Genomic DNA, 18,262 nt, shown 5'->3' with positions numbered 1-18,262 from the left:
AGTTCTACAAGCTGGAGCGGGTCAGGAAAGAAGATGAGGATATCCGGCGTTCTCGAGCATCCACCGCTCTTGATACGTGATATCAGGGTTTTCAGAACGGAGAAGAGCCTGGTCAGGAGTATCACCGTTGCATCGAGACTGGTATTTTCCATCTTTTCCTTTTTTATTCTAACTCTCATTCCGGTATTGCGGAAGCCCTTTTGCTTCTAGGGTTTAGTTGTGGACTCTCACAAAGAGTCTGCATGTAGACGTTTGGGCGCGCCCAATAAATAGTCCTCTCGTCCATCCCATCACACAGCATCACTTCTTGTTCAGTTTTCCGATTCCCATTCAATATTCATCATGTATCCCTATTATCTAACGAAATTCGTCTGATTCAGAAAACAGCATGTTCAATCCTAAAAGAGATTTTCGTACGGAAGCCCTCCGCGGCCAGTATATTGAAGATCGGCTAAACTACTCTCTAGATCGATAGAATGGTTAGACTGATTGCTGATAGACCGATAGATAGCATGCTTTTACTTAAGACACTTCTCATTTTGCCAAATATACTTCATCTTTCCAAAATAAATTGAACGATAACCCTGTAGATATTTAATAAATACTGTTGTTCATGTCCCACGAAAGAACATTTCCTGTTGATTTTTGCCGGCATGTTTATTATGAAATCCTACTCTTATTTCCTGCGAGTCTATGTAGTCTCCTAGTAAAATTCATCGAAATGATGGAAATGGCCGCCTTGATGAATAGAAGGCTGTATTAGCAAAGCGATAGTATCAGTCAAGTTCAAGCAAGCTAGAAGCGGGCTATATTTTCTTTTGCCACCAAAACTCAATACAATACACGAACGTGCCCATCTGATACAGTATTGGATGTTTTTACAAATGAAGCTTATTGATAGGTTACGTTTGGAGGAATTTAATATCTCAAGTTATGGTCAATCGGTTCCCCAAATCAATATGCTGTGATTCCCCGAATTGTCAAAGAAAATGTTCTACATGACAGCCGTAGGGAGCTACATACGCATATGACATACGGTGAAGGAAGTTGTGCTAACAGACCAAGCTCTTAAATCTTTCCATTGATTGAGTGCAACAAGATTTGGTTCAAGTAGCCATGTTGAGAAACGTTGGGTAGTCAAGCGTGTTAAGTAACCATTCATCATATTGCGCATGATCCCGATACCGTTGAAGCTATTTATTAACTAACGTGAGTTGGTGCCCTATTGCCAGCATGGTTTGATTTAAAAGCCAAGGTATAAGTGAAATATGCGAGAGCATAAATATTAGGCCAACCCCCTTTGTGAGCCCTCCTTTCTGCTCAAATACATGAGCCCTATCCTCAGAAAGACCGCCCAAAACGATCTATTCTTGGGAATTAGCCAGTTTTGCCAGTGCGTACGGTAAGAAGCCCCCACCACGCAAACCCCACTCCCTCGCAATATCTCTAATCCACGGAGCAGGACATAGCTAGGAGACAGGTGTGTTGTGATATGAGGCTGGTGCAGATCAGGAACCAGGCCGCTCCGTCGGAATTAGCTCCGAAGTGTCTATACAGACGACCAAGTTGATTGGAAATCAACTTGGCTCATTGTTGTATATATAGGCTCATGCTTCCCTCTGAAATAATAAGACAATTCATACCTCTGAACTACAACAGGTTATGAGCCCAGGAGCAAAATCGCGGGTGCCGTTTCTACTCATCCGAGAATCATCTTGATCATCTTGATTATATATCTACCCCGCTTTCACTATCCACACGATGTCTGCTCTGGTCCATGACTCGCCCGACCGAGCCGTCACGGCCATCGAGCCTTTGACGGGAAGTGATAACTTCGCGACCTGGAAACGTCTCATGACCTCCTACCTGAAAGCCAGGCAGGTCTGGGATGTAGTGTCGGGCGACCTTCAGCGTCCCGACTGTCTATTCAAGTACGCCAAACCCATTACGGCGGACATCCACCCCTTGGTGGAGCCCCACCTCAATGGGGCGGTGAGGCAGCGAGCCATTGAAGCGCGCCTCGAAGTGGAGGTCCAGGCATTCGAGCGCCATCGTGAATGGTCGCGTCGTGAAGCCGAGGCCTACCACACCATTTTCCGGTACCTGTCCCCCCACATCAGCATTCATGTCGCGGGACTGGAGACGTCCCGTGACCTCTGGAATGAACTTGAAGAACGATACCGGCGAATGGAACTCGCCACTTTCTGCGAACTGTTTGCTCAACTCCGCGAGACAACCGGCGAGCGCTGCGGCAGTGCGCGCGAATTCGTCGAGTGTACGGCTGCTTGTACATCGATTGAATGCCATCGCGCCCGGATCGATTGGCGATCGGGCACACATCGCGATCTTGCTGACGCAGATCGGACCGGAGTACATCCTGGTTGTGGATGCGATCCAGAATGACAAGGATCCGGTCAACCCGACCACGATCGGAAATCGGCTTTCCAACGCCGAACAGACGGTCCGACGAAAGGAGTCTCCCGCGCCCCCGCAGGGAGTCCCAGGACCGTCAATCAATGCAGTGCAGAGAAATCCCAAGAAGTGTACCTACTGCAAGAAGCGCGGCCATGTGGTCGCGGAGTGCTGGAAGAAACAGCGCGAAAAACACCCGCCTAGGGACCATGCCCTGAAGGCTGAACGGAGTGATTCCGGCTCACCAAGAAACAACATGCAAAATATACCGTTAAGCCAGAGAGAAGATCGGCAGGGCCCGCCGACTTCCAAGAGACCGAGGATCAATATCGTGAGGGCGAGGGTGACGACCCTTTATACCCACGCACCGCAACCCCGGTGGATCCTGGACTCGGCCGCCACCAGCCACATCTGCTGGGACCGGAGCTGCTTCAGCAGTCTGCGGCCCCACCGCGAGATGCTGGACACGGCGGGCGATCCAGTGGAAGCTGAAGGGATTGGTACGGTGAAGCTCACGCTCCGGGGGAAGTTCAACCAACCCCTGGTGTTAAAGAATGTATACTTCGCGCCACGCGTCGGGATGAACCTGATTAGCGTGCCGAAGCTGTTGCGAGACCGCTACTCGGTGGTGGCGCACCCACAGAACGTCTTTGTGCAACGCCGAGGACGGACGGTGGGGACCGCCTACCATGCGGAGGAGGATCTACTGATCCTGCGGTGCCATGTGAGCAAAAGATCCCGAGAGCGAGTCCAACTGGCGAGGGCGCCGGCGACCCATGGCCATGCAGATTCCCTGGAACCGCAGGCGGTGGCCATGGACGTCAACGACCCTCAGGAGTCAAGTGGCGCAGAATGCGCAGCGTCAACCTCTGAACTCGGTGGTGAAGCTGTGATACTCAAAGAAGATACGTGCAAAGTAGTGAACCAGGCCTCCGAAGCGTTGTGGCACGCTCGGATGGGACATCTGAACCGGGGAGACTTGAGGGTGGTCCTCCGGCGGACCGGCACTCCGTACCGACCGCTGACGCAGGCGCAGCTGCTGGCAATGCCGCAGTGCCCGGCGTGCATGTCGGGTAAGCAGTATCAGAAGAGGAACTCCCGTGCAAGACGGCCACGTCTGCATTCGACGAGAACGTTCGAAATGATCCATTCGGACATTATGGAGATGCCGATTGCCAAAGATGGCTCCAGGTACGTGATCACCTTTACTGACGATTATTCTCGTGACTCGTGGGCATATGCCATGAGATGGAAGCATGAAGCACTCCAGAAGTTCCGACATTTTGAGGCCTGGGTGCACCGACAGTTCGGCGCCCAGATCAAAAGGTTCCTCACCGACAACGGGAGAGAATATTTGCCGATCGGAACACACCTCGAAATCCAGGGAGTCGAGTTTGACACCTCGCCGCCATACTGCAAAGGGCAGAATGGTTTGGCCGAACGCACAAATCGCACTATCCGGGAGCGGATCAACACGCTCCTGTCCGATGCGAGACTTCTTCCTGGTGGACCGAGCTTTTAGAAACGGTAGTCTGTCTGAAGCTGCGCGCTCCAGCATCGATATTACAGAAGAAGACACCGTTCGAAATATTATACGGGAAGCCGCCATCGCTGCTGCATCTGCGACGGTTTGGCTCCCGCGCATGGGTGTTGATCCCGAAGGAGCATCGAGCAAAACCCGGACCCAGATCATCCGAGTGCCGATTGCTAGGTTATTGTGACCCGAACCAGTACAAGCTGTATGAAGTCCATTCCGGAAAGACCGTCTTTTCCCGTGATGTCGAGTTCGATGAGAGGACCCCAGTGGCGCCACTCATCGAGGGGGAAACAGGCAACGACCTCTCGGACAACGCTCCTCCATCACCTGTCTTTCCATCAATGCCGAGGTCGGGCGGGCTGCCAACACCTCCTGCATTGCCATTACCTCCGTCGAATGAGCGAGAGGAAACGCCATCTGATCGTGAAGAGGAGACACCTCCATTGGCCAACCCAGGCCAACAAGAAACCGACTTGACATCGGATCTTGGGTATTCGATCTATGGTCGCAGACGAAGACCGTCACGGCGTCTCCTGGAATCACTAGGCAAGGTGTACTCGGCAGGCACATTGAATACCACACCGGCCAGACAAGTCGACCCGGTGACCTTTCACGAAGCCGTGTCAGGCCCAGACCAGCTGGAATGGTGGGCCGCCATCCAGAAGGAATATGCGTCGCTTCTCGAACACGGAACATGGGAAAAGATTCGGCGAGAGGACGTCCCAGCCAGAGATCATGTGATTGGCTGCAAATGGGTCATTAAGACCAAAGCCAACGGAACGCGCAAAGCGCGACTGGCCATCAAAGGCTACCGGCAGAAGCACGGCATCGACTACCATGAAACATTTGCTGCGGTGTCACGGATGGACTCGGTCCGCTGCATCATCGCCAGCGCCGTGTTACGAGGATGGAAGCTTCACCAATTTGATGCGGTCACTGCATTCTTACATGGGGACGTAGACACTTCCATCTACATGGAGTTGCCCGAAGGCTTCGAAGAACCAGGATATGTTTGCCGGCTTCGTCGTTCCTTGTATGGACTCAAGCAGGCCCCGCGGATTTGGTACCAATGCGTCCACGGCGTCCTGGCCGCACATGGCTTCACCATGGCACAATCGGACAACTACGTGTTCTATAAATCCAATTGCGTGATCTGCGTCTACGTCGATGACTTTCTCGTTGCTGCAGCAACCTCGCACGAAATAGACCAAGTGCAACGAGCACTGGAAAAAGAGTTCCGATTGGACAACCTTGGAACTCCACGTTCGTTCCTCGGGATCCAATTAGACTACCATGCCGACGGAGCCGTTTCCATTCACCAACACCAGTATATCCAAAAGGTTCTCTCCGACTTTGGCATGGAAACCTGTCAGACGAAATCTACCCCTATGAATCCCAAGCAAGTCTTGAATCGCCGTCCAGACGAAGAACCTCCGGACGAGGAAACAAAAGCACGATTCGCAACCGCCATCGGTTCATTGATGTATCTGATGGTCGGCACGCGGCCGGATATTGCGTTTGCGCTGGGCACGTTGAGTCGCTTCACGTCTCAGCCACAATCGCACCACCAGGTCGCCCTGCAGCGATTGCTTCGCTATGTCAAAGCCACGCAATGCCATCGCATTACATACCGCAGTGGTCAGTTGGTCGGATACACAGATGCTGAGTTCGGTGGCTCCGTCGTCACTGATGGGGCATACTCCACGTCTGGCTACGTGTTCCAACTTGCAGGCGCACCAGTCTCCTGGTCGTCCAAGAGACAGGGGGAAGTGGCCACGTCTACGACCCATGCCGAGTACATTGGACAATACAATGCCCTTCTACATCTGCAGTGGCTCCGCACCTTCCTAGCAGAAACGCAAATGTATCGGTCCCCGGTCACCAACATCATGGCTGACAACCAGTCCGCTATTGCCCTCTCGCGTAATCCCGAGTTCCACAAACGGACCAAACATTTCAACGTGAAATTCCATTATCAGCGAGCAGTGCTGAATGCTGGCGAGATTGGTCTTCAATATGTTCCTACTGAGGAACAGGCCGCTGACGGTCTCACCAAGCCGTTGGGACCTACGGCTTTTGCCAAGTTCTGTAGTCTTCTAGGAATCGAAGCCTTGGAGACTCGGAGGCAACAAACGTGACAGCGCAGGCGCTCTTTCCACTTTATTTTTCCCACGAAGGTTTTTTTTGAGTGGTTTTACCGAGGCTTGCCTGCACAGCGTTAATCCAGTATCGCCTTGCCAGCAAAGCAATCCTGAGGGGGAATGTTGTGATATGAGGCTGGTGCAGATCAGGAACCAGGCCGCTCCGTCGGAATTAGCTCCGAAGTGTCTATACAGACGACCAAGTTGATTGGAAATCAACTTGGCTCATTGTTGTATATATAGGCTCATGCTTCCCTCTGAAATAATAAGACAATTCATACCTCTGAACTACAACAGAATCAACCCTCCGGACACGTCTTTGTGGGGTCACTTCTCGCGCGTTTTCTCGCGCCAATTCTCAGAAACTAACAGAAATTGAAGAGGAATCTCTTGAAAAATGGATTCTCTCTATGGATTCTCGCGGATCACCTCCCCGGCCCTTATGGTACGAGAAATGGCGAATCTTCTCCTTGAAAAGCGCGGAACTACCCCGGTTATCTCGGTCGGCGAAAAATGGGTATACAATTTTGTGAAACGGCGCCCTCTCCTATCCTCTCGGTTTTCGAAACGGTATAACTACGAGCGTGCGAAATGTGAAGATCCGAAAATCATAGGGGAGTGGTTTAATCTTGTTAAAAAAACTATCTTACAATTTGCGATCGACCCGGACGACGTTTATAACTTTGATGAGACCGGTTTCGCTATGGGCTTAATTGCTACTACACGTGTGATTTCGAGAAGCGAATACTACGGTCGGCGAGCACTTTTACAACCTGGAAATCGAGAATGGGTGACGGTGATCGAGTGTATAAATGCTTCTGGGTGGGCGCTTCCTCCGTGCGTGATTTTTAAAGGCAAAGTCTTTGTCGAATCTTGGTTTGATAGCGGCCTCCCGGACGATTGGCGATTCGAAGTTAGTCCTAATGGATGGACCTCTGATGAAATTGGACTTCGCTGGCTTGGAAAGCTCTTCATTCCTACCACTTCTTCGCGTACGAAGGGGGGGTATCGGCTTTTGATACTCGACGGCCACGGAAGTCATTTAACCCCGAGGTTCGATGAAATCTGTGAAGAAAATAAAATCATACCAATCTGTATGCCTCCGCACTCCTCTCACCTTTTACAGCCTCTAGATATAGGCTGTTTTGCGGTGTTAAAACGAGCTTATGGCCGGCTGGTTGAATTTCGAATGCGGTGCGGATCGAATCATGTTGACAAATTGGATTTTCTTGAAGCATATCCTGCTGCACGAATGGAAGCCTTTAAATTAGAGACTGCTAAAAACAGCTTTCACTCTGCTGGTTTAATTCCTTTTACACCGGAGAAAGTGATCTCGAAGCTTGATATCCGGCTTACTACCCCTACCCTCCCCCCTCCAGCCGGGGTAGTGATTGGGAGCCAAAAACACCTTCGAACTATATGCAATTGCAAAAGCAAGCCTCCTCAATAAAAGCACTGCTTCGTATGAGATCAAGGAGCCCCCCTAGCCCGCTTAATTGCGCTATCAACCAGGTTTTAAAAGCCTGCCAGATCACTATGCAATCCGCCGCATTACTGGAGAAAGAAGTGAGCGATTTACGCGCTGAAAACGAGAAAAAAAAAGCAAAAGCGAGCTAGATCTAGGAAGCAGATACTAGCTACAGCAGGCCTCTCAGTTCAAGAAGCATCTGCATTAATTATGCAGCCGGTGGAAGCAGTTGAAACGCCTATCCCCCCCCGGCCAAGAAGGCCTTCGCCACCTTTGCAGCCAAGAACCAGGGCTTTACCAACGTGTGGGCTATGTAAAAATCAGGGTCATAGAAGAGACGCATGTCCAGATAGATGATGATTTTTTTAAATTTAATTTAATGGCGCTTTGGTTGAGATAAATGCATTTAAAATTGATAGGTTTAGTTGGGTGCGCAGCTGGCTTACATGCGCAGCTCGCTTACCGAATACGTTAGGTACTCTAAACGCGTGCGGTTGCGATAACGAAGTTGATCCACGGGTCGAGCGCCTAGGATATGTGTGGTAAATTGCAGGATCTGCTTTTGAGTTAGCCACACCTGTTGTATAATCAGCACGAAGAGCTTCACTCACATCAAACCCCCGGTTATCTCGATGACCATGCTCTGGACAGTCGTCTCGGTCAAACATCCGGTCGAGTTCAAGGATCTGCGAAATTTCATCCCCGACCTAGTAGGGATGGTCTATCTTGGTTAGCATAACAACGCATAGCATCTGGAACAAGGAAACCGTACTAAAATCCTTTAGTTTAACTTGCCACACCACTTCTAGCCGTCGCACTGTGTTCCTCCGGCTTCGGCTTTCTTAGACGAGATGCCGTATAAACGGCAGCGCGCGGAAGAGTCTAATACCTTCTAGTACAAAAATGACGGTTCCGTACTGGCCTAAGGGAGGCGAGTGTCCGTAGGGACCTAGCATGCATACTGGAAAGTGCATTATTGCATACGCACGATCCGCAGCTTGTACACTTCTTTTCGTCATGCCTAGCCGAGGCCGGGTGACTATTCGTACCACGCGGGTTGTCCGTGCTTCTAGTGTGGTTTGCACCGTGTCCACCGAAGCTATATAGAGTATAGGAAGCTATAAGCATGCCCTGAATCCCTAGTGTGGTGCCTAGAGTTGTATATACTGCCCCAGCCGAGCCACCTACTCCACCGGCACCGCAATATCAAGCTATAAGAGCCGGTCCGAAGACCGCGCGAGGGCCTATCGGGAGGTGATACGCCACGACCTGTGGTGCCACATGGTATGCAGACACGTCCCGGCACCCTAGGCAAATCCAGCGTAAATACCTCTAAGTAGTACCTAGCGGTAGGAAGACCCCTGGTCGATCAAATGATAGAAAAGAGCGTCGGTTGCAATTGAGGTAAGGATATAGTAGACTTTGAGGCCGAGTTAGGGCCACCGTCGAAGAATCGTAGCGAGCGTCTAAGTTAAGATCGAGACGAGACTACATCCGGCCTGTGTAATGTGAGCCTCTTCAAATCAGATATACCGCGGGGAATATAGGAGCGCTGCCTTTTTGTGGCCCGTTTCACGTACTAGGAGTGGAATGATAAGGGAAGTTCTAAGGGCAGTATGTCGAGCAACTATGCCCACGACAGACCCATGAACCATGCAATGTAGCATGTAAATACGGCCCAGCCACCGATGGGTCCACTAGAAGGTGCCCCGCTCGACACGGTAGACGTGGGCTAGAAGATCGAGGCTAAATCCGGAGCAGAGGGGAACAAGATGTGTGACTACTAAGCATCCCGCTCGCTTCTGCACGTCCGCCTAGTTCTGGGTATGAAGGCTGATCGCAATGATGTTGGCAATCACTAGGGCTGCAAGCACTCCCCCTTGCACGTATGACGTGATAATCCAGCCACTGGAGCACGGTTGGCGTTGGCGCCTAGAAGAAGCGTCTCCACGATACTACGTGATGCAGCCGGAAGGGTAAGTGGCCGAATCGGTGGCCGAAGCTGTAGCAGACCAAGCATATCATTGCGAGGAGCCCACAAAGACCAAATTTGTCTGGGGTGGAAGCCCTGGCAAGCCATTTGACAAAATTTGACGCAGGGTGAGACATGCTTTCAGGCGAGGCAATCCTCGGCATTGTAGGAACATGCTTTCAGGCGAGGCAATCCTCGGCATTGTAGGATTATAGTATATTTTCCGAAAGGCTGACCGGAAAACGCTGACCTAGAGCTTTTATTTTGGGCGGTCGAAAGCAACTTTGATGTTGATGCTGTTCAGATCAGAGCCCTCTTTCATGGCTCACACTAGAGATGACCGGTTGACAATTGCAAACAATTGAGTCCTCAGCAGGACATCAACGACAGCAGTAAAGAAATCATCTCGGTGTTCAGAGCCAAATGGCGAAATACAAGAAACCACAAGTCCACGCGGACAACTTTACGGCCTGTGGAACTACATTGTTTCATAACTGTACACATACTTGACAGAGAGTTGGGTCGTAGGTAGTACTTGAATATCCATGGATATTGAGATCATATAGCTCGAAGGTTCCACGTTGATATCAAGATCAAACCTGGAGGATTATGACTTCTATATCCCCCCCCCCAAAATATTTCTCAAAACATCCCATCAACCCTATCCCCAGTCTCCAAAAGACCCCTCAAGGCTTCTCCTCCCCAATCATCGCAAACCACCTAGCCACATAATCAATCCCCGGTTTCCGATCCCTCGGATTCCGCGGCTCCGGTTCAAGGAAACCGCCATCCGGAAGGGGGATTTTTTTCTTTCGAGCGATATTACTCAATCCAATAGAATACATACGCCACCCATCCCAGATAACCCAACCGAGTCGTCGCCACGGTTTCATGTTCGTCAGCGAGTAGCATACAGGCACGGTCCGCGTGAGATTTATACCACTGAGATAGAGGTGTGCGACGTGCCAGTGATGCGAGGCACGGTGTCTCGGCGCGAGCATCCAGGTGGATGTTAACTCTGTGTCCTCGGGGGGATCTGGCGTAGCCCAGAGGCTGCTATCTTGTGACTGTGTGGGCGGCAGGTCAAATGATGGGAAGAAAGGTATTGATGTTTCTTCCGGAGCGGGCCAGATGGTTTGGGCGGGTTCTTCTGCTTCTGGGTCATTAGGCAGCCAGTTCAGGGTCAGACCCAGATCTGAGAGGACGGCGGATACTGTCCAGAGTCTTTCGGCTGTGCGATAGTCGATTTCGCTCCAGGTGTTGTATGCGTCTAGTTCCCGGATTGAGGATTCGTTCCAGTTCCATCGCTGGGTTGCTGCTTTGCGCAGGTGGGAGTAGTGATGCAGATGCCAGAGAGCCCAGTATGTGCGATACTCTTCTGTCCAGGTGAAGGGTTGGCTGGTATTTTGGATTTGGAGTGGAGGTCCACTTATTGAATCCGCGGGGATATTATCAAGAGTTTTGATGAGACCTTCTCGCATAATAGAGAGACATTTGCACGCAAGCCGCTGGATCTGCGCGCCTATCTTAAGTATATGCCGTGATTCTGTGTACCCTAAAGTTGGCGGATCCTCGCATGTCTGGTGATAGTGCTCAAGATCCGGGCATTGCAGTGAAGAGATACTGAGGTGCCCGATGTTATAGCATAGCTTTTGTATTTCTGGCATACAAGTAATCGGATTTAAGAGGATCAGCTCTTGTATGATGCGGGTAGGCTGGGCCTGGAAGACGGCATTGAGTCGTCGAGATGCCAACAGGCTGTTTTCAATGCCTGCAAAATCACCGATATTGGCGAGAATCTGTTGAATGACTTCAGGGGGCAGTTTCTCGAAAGAATCCATGTTGTAACTGAAGAAACTTTGGGCTGGGAAAGGTAGATGAGAAGGGGGGAGCTTGGAGATATTTAAGGGTTGATCTTTAGCGTAATACCCGAGTGGCGTAGGTGCCGCTAGGCTGCGGCATATCGTACGATAACGATAATGAACCATTATCGTTATCCGCAAATTGCGGATTGCGGATAATCGATCATTATCATCATCGTCGTTGCAGATATCCGCGGATATCTAAACGATAGTTTGGATATCAGCAAACTATCCGCACTAGCATAAAGTCCGCTAATATATCCTATTCTGGACCATCAGGTGATACTTATGAAGCTGACAAAACACTGTTTTACATCTGAATCTTTACATGTTTGATCATAACAGTACTCATCCCCTATTTCCTTCACTTCTTCTGGGAAATAATAAGAAACAGTATTGTATTCGTTAATAAATCTTTTCTGAATAAACAATTGGTTTTAGTTTATAGCGAGCGAGTTGTAGTTGCCTGTAATTTTACAATATTAATTAATGGGTGGTGGTTTGGCAGATATATATATATGTTTGATGCCGAAGGAATATAGTACATTTCCCTGTAAAGTCTTATTTCAATATCCAGATCCACCAATAGTATAGTTTTGACCCTGAAGATAATACGGATAGATTTGCTAGTTCGTAGTTCATCTATATGTTCATTTTACTCAGCATGTTTACATACCAAAGTAAGGCGCAATTTAGATTTGAAGTTTGGAACTAGCGGGCTTGGCATTTTTTTGGTGTTGGTGACACGCGGATAACTCTTGGATAATTCAAAGATAGTCGGCGGATCATCGGCGAATTATCGTCAATTATCGTCTGAATCTCCACATAGGCTTAATACATACCCAATTAGCATCGAGTATTATCGTGAGCACGTCGACATCGCGGGCGCACTCGTTTGCCTACGCACCAATTTTTCCGCTAAATTCCTACTAAGTCTCTTCCTGGTATACTCGATAGTTCTACACTTGGTGCCTGGTCCTCTACTCGTCATGTCTTATCCCCAAGTATCAAGGAGCCAATATGAGGCATCTCGGTACGCCAATTCATTCATCGATTCAGACTTTCCACAATCAGACGAATCCTCAGACGCGCTAAGCAGTCAGAGCATAGCACAATCGACTCCTGCCTCAGACACTCCCCCTCCCCCACGATATCCTCGTGCCCCCGAATTACTACAGCGCGTCGGCAAACTCTTTCAACCATCTTATATTCTCTACAACTGCGACAAAACCGATCCAATGATGGAGACGTCTCGGATATAGTTTGTAAAATGGTGGCTAATGACTGAGTTTGGCAGCAAAAAAGAACTGCAGAAATCGATTAGATGGGATACTATACAGAAAAAGTCTGATGTTTGGAGCTCATTTGATCAGGTTGCAAATACGCGGACTGGCGAGCCTAAGATTATGTGCAACCGCTGTCAAAGTGTGGTTGTTCACCCAAGGTTCAATCGTTCTGGTCCCTCTCCCATGAAAAACCATCTTAATAATGCGTACTACTCTCAGCCGCGGAAGAATACAAAGCAAAGCATAGATCAGCTTCTCCGAGAGATGGTAAGTCTATCCTAGATCTAATCTATATTGTACACTAATTTTCCTTATCTCTACCTAGCCGCGTCAATCAACAAGCACGGAATTCAGCCAGACAACCCTCTAGAAGAAGATCCTCAAGTTTATCACGACCGCCCGTCTCCCATTCCGCACTGTTGAGCACCCAGAGTTCAAAGAGCTTCTGCAATACACCAGGCTTGCCAAATCAGAGCTCGATATCCCGTCCACCCGCAGTTTAACACGTCTTTTGGATAATGAAGTCCAGGAACAGCAACAGAGCGTGCTTAGTAAGCTTCCACCTAGAAGCTCTCTCTCTATTGCACTTGATTGCTGGACCTCTCCGTTTGGCCAGGCATTTATGGCAATCACTGGATACTTCCTCGACCGGGACTGGAATTACTGTGAAGTTCTTCTTGGATTTGAGCATATCCAGGGATCACATACTGGGACTCAGCTAAGCGAGACTGTTATCCGAATTTTCCAAGAGCATGGTATTACCGACCGAGTATTATCAATCACAACTGATAATGCATCAAACAACAACACAATGATTCAAGGCGTTCAAGAGATGGTTCAGTCCCAGGCTCTTCACAATACCTCTGTTTTCCGAGTACCATGCATTGTGCACGTTATACAACTTAGCCTAAAAGACCTCCTTGGAAAGATCAAAGCGAACCCAACGAATGCAGAGGCCGAGTCAGAGTGGTCAGATGAACGTACGAAGTCGCTACAGTCCGAGCTAGATCACGCTTCAGGGAATATCGTGGCTACTTTGAAGAAGGTAAGTGTATCATGTTATATTCCGAGGATATAATTGCTAAAATATTGTAGATTCGAGAGCTCGCTATATTCATTACCGCCAGTCCTCAGCGCCGAGAGGCTTTTCGGGCGCTTCAAACAACAGAGCCCAAGCTTCTACCGATTTAAGATGTTCGTACACGCTGGAATTCTACTTTCTTAATGCTCGAACGTGCCAAGAAACTATAGCGAGTCTTCAACCAGTACTGTTCAACCCACCAATACGTTCAGTTTTAGCTCGGTCAAGAGGAATGGCGCCAAGTGGAGTATCTCCTTTTGGTCACAAAGCCTTTCTTTCATTACACCAAGATCTTGTCCAAGACTCAAGATGTTACTGTTCATTCGGTCTTCAGCATATATAAGGAGCTCTTTAGCCATCTTGATGGTGTTGCGGAGTTACTAGAACGCAAGACTGTCCCTTGGAAAAAGAGAATGCTTCAGGCACTATAGGCAGCGAAACAGAAACTCTCAAAGTACTACGGAGCGACCGATAGTGAATCATTCGGCACAGTTTATGCAATTGCAACTATTCTGTGTCCATCGAAGAAGCTTCGGTTCTTTGAAGGCGATAACTAGAAAGGGAAAAACGAGAAGGGCGAAGATATTAATTGGATGGAGATCTATCGGGATAAACTACGGAAGGAATTTGACCAATATCAACAACGTATTACTCGCCACAGGGAGCCCTCTCAAGCCCAAGTCGCTCAAGAAGGGGACGAAGAGGAGCTTGATCTTATGATGGATTTGCACGCTACTCTACAAAGTGAAATCGACCGACCGGAGGATGAGATCACACGATATCTTGCACAGGGTTTGTATACTTCCCTGCTTTATTATACGGCTTTCCAGCTAATTTATCCAATAGGTCTTACCAAAGGAAAGCCAAGGGTGTTCTGGAAGGAACATGAGCATGAATATCTAGTGCTTGCAGCGATAGCACGGGATAATCTGGCAACACCGGCTAGTGGCGCTGGTGTTGAGCGGCTCTTCAATTGTGCTCGTGATGTCTGTCACTATCGCCGGGGGCAGCTTAAACCAGAAACAATCAGGTCTCTAATGCTTCATTTGTTCGCATCGAAGTTCGAGCTTCAGCAAACCGAGCTCGAGATGATCAAGGAGTATCTCTCTAGTGGAGAGGCTGCCATACTCGATCAAACATGGAAGCCAACTCCGTCGCTTAACGATATCGAGCCAATCAGTGAAAACGAAGAAGATAGTAACCATGCGGAGGATGGATCGGATGATTCAGAAAATGATTTGGGAGATAATCATACAGTTGAGCACGCGACTCCTACACCGGTTACAACGCAGGGCAAGCAACCACGGCGCAAGAGGCCTCATAGTGCCGTTGAGCCTCAGGATGATGGTGATAATGATCTCCCGCTTCCTGAAATGCCAACTAAAGGGTCCACGCAGGGGAGATCGGGGAGGAGGATTCGGAAGAAGCCAAAGCAGCCAGATGGATTTGAATTTGATAACCTGTAATATAATCTTGAATAATTGAATGCTGTTGCAATAAAGCGAGGCAAAGTAGACTAATAGAGAAAAGATCGTAGGCCACTCATTCGCATGACGAATATACAATCAATTACACATTCAATACTCCAAAAAATACTGGAGAAAATGCATAATTTATGCAAACTCGATCAGGTCACGAGTCCTAGCATGTTTGCAATATTTGTTATCGTACGATAATCCGCGGATATCTGCAAATGAAAATATAATTATCGTATCGTATCGTTGCGGATAATCCGATAATGAATCTATATCGTTATCCGCAATTTACGGATACGATAATCGATTATCTGCCGATAATTTGGATAGTGCCGCAGCCTAGTTCCTCCAACCGTGATGGTCATGACACCGAACGGCGGCAGTATGTCAGCTGGTGAAGCAGTAGCCGCGGCATTATGCGTCCGTGCTGCTGAGGTGACGAGAGGGTTTGGCCTGAGGCTCCCAGGATCCACGTCCATGCCGTCTGTGGCCATCATGGCCCGACCAACATTTGCTGTAGTCGGCCTTTCGTCGCGATGGTGAACTTCAATGTTGTCGTCAGGAGGATCACCACCGGCCATTTGACTATTGCTATTCCACAGATAGCCAAAGAACGCCTTAAAAACAGACTGTCGGAGAAACCCCGCCGTCACTCGAACCGAGGCTTGACTTTGCTGCAGCGACTCTGCAGACAAAGCGAATCGATCTGCCTCGACAGTGTTCGAGTACGGCTTCCCACATCTTTTGGCAACTTCTATTTCTTCGGCTAAGTCTTCTGGATATTCGCACACTCTAGGGGAAGGTAGCTCCCCTGTTGCAAATGACGTGTCGTCTGTGACGGGTGCTTGGAAACCTCTCGCTCTCACCAGTGTAAAGAAATGGCGCCATATTTCCTGCTTGGGAAGAAAGGACGATCCGGAGCTCCGTCGACTAAGCAAGTCCTCAGGATCAGCGTCTGTCGGCCATTTAAGGCGTTGGTGATCGGTCATTTCAAATCCATACTGGAAGCTGAAGCGCCAAAATTCGAGCAGGTCGGACCCTAACCATTCCTGTCTCAGCGCCATCGAAACGGGAACCGGAGTGTCATACTTCCCATACACACCCTGGTCAATGGTAATCTTTTCCCTTCGCGGCTGGACGAACAGTCTCTTCATGACACTTTGAGCCACCTCAAGATAGAGCCGATCTTTGAAAAATGTTCTCAAGGTTGGAATTGGATAATCGATCTCTTTCAAACGCGCCCATATGTCCTGCCGAGCCTCTTCCGAGAAGTTCGGGAAAAGCCGGCCCTCCTCCAACTCGACCTGCAAGGATTGCAAATCTTTACGGGAGATTTTAGGGACGCGAGATTGAAGCAGCTCGACCGTAACTCCGTCAATCAGCAATAAAAGCTCTTCCCTTCCTCCAACCAGTCTCGAAAAAGTGGAGAAGATCAATTCCCAGTAGCATGCTACTGGCTAGATTTGCAATCAAGTTAGCTGAGATGGAACTGGCTTTGTGGTTCAGAGTAAACTTACCTCGTCGCAATGCATGGCTGTCAGTTTATGAAGTAGCCCAATCCGCATCCCTCCCCAGAGACCCGGAATAACGAGCAAAGAATTTAGCTTTTGGTGTAAGGTCTCGTGTTTGAAAAATTGCTTCAAATACTTTCCTTTCTTGCTTCCCGCGAGGGCCTCCAGTACAGCCCACCAGTTATTCGCGGCGAGCATATCCCTGGGTGTATCAAGGTAGCCCTCGTATCGATTAATCCGCTCGTAGATCAGTCCATCAGGTGGGCGATTGTCGTTTGGATACCGCTCCTTCAGCGATTGGATGAATTTGTGACGAATAGACTCCGCTTCATTTCTGTGGTCGTCTGGCGACACTATAAACTTATCAACGACGATCTCTGAGAGCTGAAACTGAGCAACGCACCTTCCTCATTATCCGTTAGATAGACATCAACGATCCACCACTGATCGTCGTGGCCAAGGAAATTCCTTGCAGCTGTTATGAGGTTCTCGTGGTCGTATGCGCACAACCTATAGTCCAGCTCCATATCCAAGCTAGGAATGATTCCACCGCCAGTTCGGGGCCGCACGCGATCTTGCCAATGAGTCCTGGAGACTATCACCGGCACGTGGTTGTCCCTCATCAAGCGTTGACAGCCTTGCATCTTCATCATTTGTGTCAATCGACGGATATTCTGCCGGCCGTCCATCCGTCTTCTGAACCCACTCTCGAAGACGAGGTGAGAGATGTGCACTCTGGCAGATAGCTCGAAATGACTTTCTCTATAGTCATATAATTTCCGCTCCCAATGTTCAACTTCTGACTGCCTTGAAAATGACATGACGGGGGCTAGTACAAGTCACCTGTGATTTACAGGTGAGGAGGTGTATGGAATAACGAGGAAGACAACTTAGATGTCGAGGGTCACTCCGTGGAGTAGTATTTATACCACCTTAATTATTGAATCTATCTGAGAATAATTGTGGGCCGAAGATCTAACTCGCCAGCCTGATCACTTGTAATTGCATGCCCTCATATTCCGGCGGTTAATGCTGTCAATTATCTGCCTGCCCTCACAACACCTATGTATTATGGATCCCCATTCACTGTAGTTTACCTGACACATTTATCTACTACTGCCCATAGAATGAGGCGGAAAATTGCGCCGGCCTCAATTAAATTTGCAGAACACTGCCCACACGGGTTAAGTTGACCATATCTGGAAAGTTTATATATATGCTTCCCTGAATTGCGATACAGCATGGTTCTCAATTGTTCTCTCGATCTCAAAGTCTATTATTCGGTCAAGAGACACTCCTTTATCTTCTCCCTTCTGAAGCCATGAAGCTTTCCACCAAGAGCAGATTGGATTCGCTAGTTTCAACCGCAGCATTGTCATTTACCGTCGCCGTTTTAGTCTGTCTATCTTTTGTCTTTGTCGGATGTTCGTCGTCTTCCTCGCCGAAGGGTCTACATTTTCTAAAAGTAAGATACGCCCGAAAAACTTCCATGCTAATCAATGCTAAGCAATCGGCAG

General features: G+C 48.9%; 4 protein-coding genes across 4 annotated transcripts; 2 read left to right on the top strand and 2 right to left on the bottom strand.

The window, feature by feature from the left end:
- Positions 1–9,255: 9,255 nt before the first annotated feature.
- Positions 9,256–9,732, bottom strand: N7489_005026 (uncharacterized protein; the record flags this gene model as incomplete). Its single annotated transcript, XM_056710778.1, has 2 exons — positions 9,256–9,372; positions 9,598–9,732. 2 exons carry the CDS (start codon positions 9,730–9,732, stop codon positions 9,256–9,258), a joined length of 252 nt encoding a protein of 83 aa, XP_056569199.1.
- A 484-nt stretch (positions 9,733–10,216) lies between these two features.
- On the bottom strand, positions 10,217–11,371 carry N7489_005025 (uncharacterized protein; the record flags this gene model as incomplete). Its single annotated transcript, XM_056710777.1, has 1 exon — positions 10,217–11,371. The coding sequence occupies one exon, from the start codon at positions 11,369–11,371 to the stop codon at positions 10,217–10,219; it is 1,155 nt and encodes a 384-aa protein (XP_056569198.1).
- A 1,571-nt stretch (positions 11,372–12,942) lies between these two features.
- N7489_005024 (uncharacterized protein) lies at positions 12,943–13,869 on the top strand (the record flags this gene model as incomplete). The annotated part of the gene is made up of 3 exons (XM_056710776.1): positions 12,943–12,945; positions 13,049–13,723; positions 13,774–13,869. 3 exons carry the CDS (start codon positions 12,943–12,945, stop codon positions 13,867–13,869), a joined length of 774 nt encoding a protein of 257 aa, XP_056569197.1.
- Positions 13,870–14,352: 483 nt separating this feature from the next.
- Positions 14,353–15,225, top strand: N7489_005023 (uncharacterized protein; the record flags this gene model as incomplete). The annotated part of the gene is made up of 2 exons (XM_056710775.1): positions 14,353–14,551; positions 14,606–15,225. The coding sequence occupies 2 exons, from the start codon at positions 14,353–14,355 to the stop codon at positions 15,223–15,225; spliced, it is 819 nt and encodes a 272-aa protein (XP_056569196.1).
- Positions 15,226–18,262: the final 3,037 nt, after the last annotated feature.

This window comes from Penicillium chrysogenum (assembly GCF_028827035.1).
Source record: "Penicillium chrysogenum strain IBT 35668 chromosome Unknown utg000002l_segment0_segment0, whole genome shotgun sequence".
NCBI lineage: Eukaryota > Fungi > Ascomycota > Eurotiomycetes > Eurotiales > Aspergillaceae > Penicillium > Penicillium chrysogenum.
Note: the sequence above shows the minus strand (reverse complement) of the source record. Positions and strands in the feature narration are given on the sequence as shown.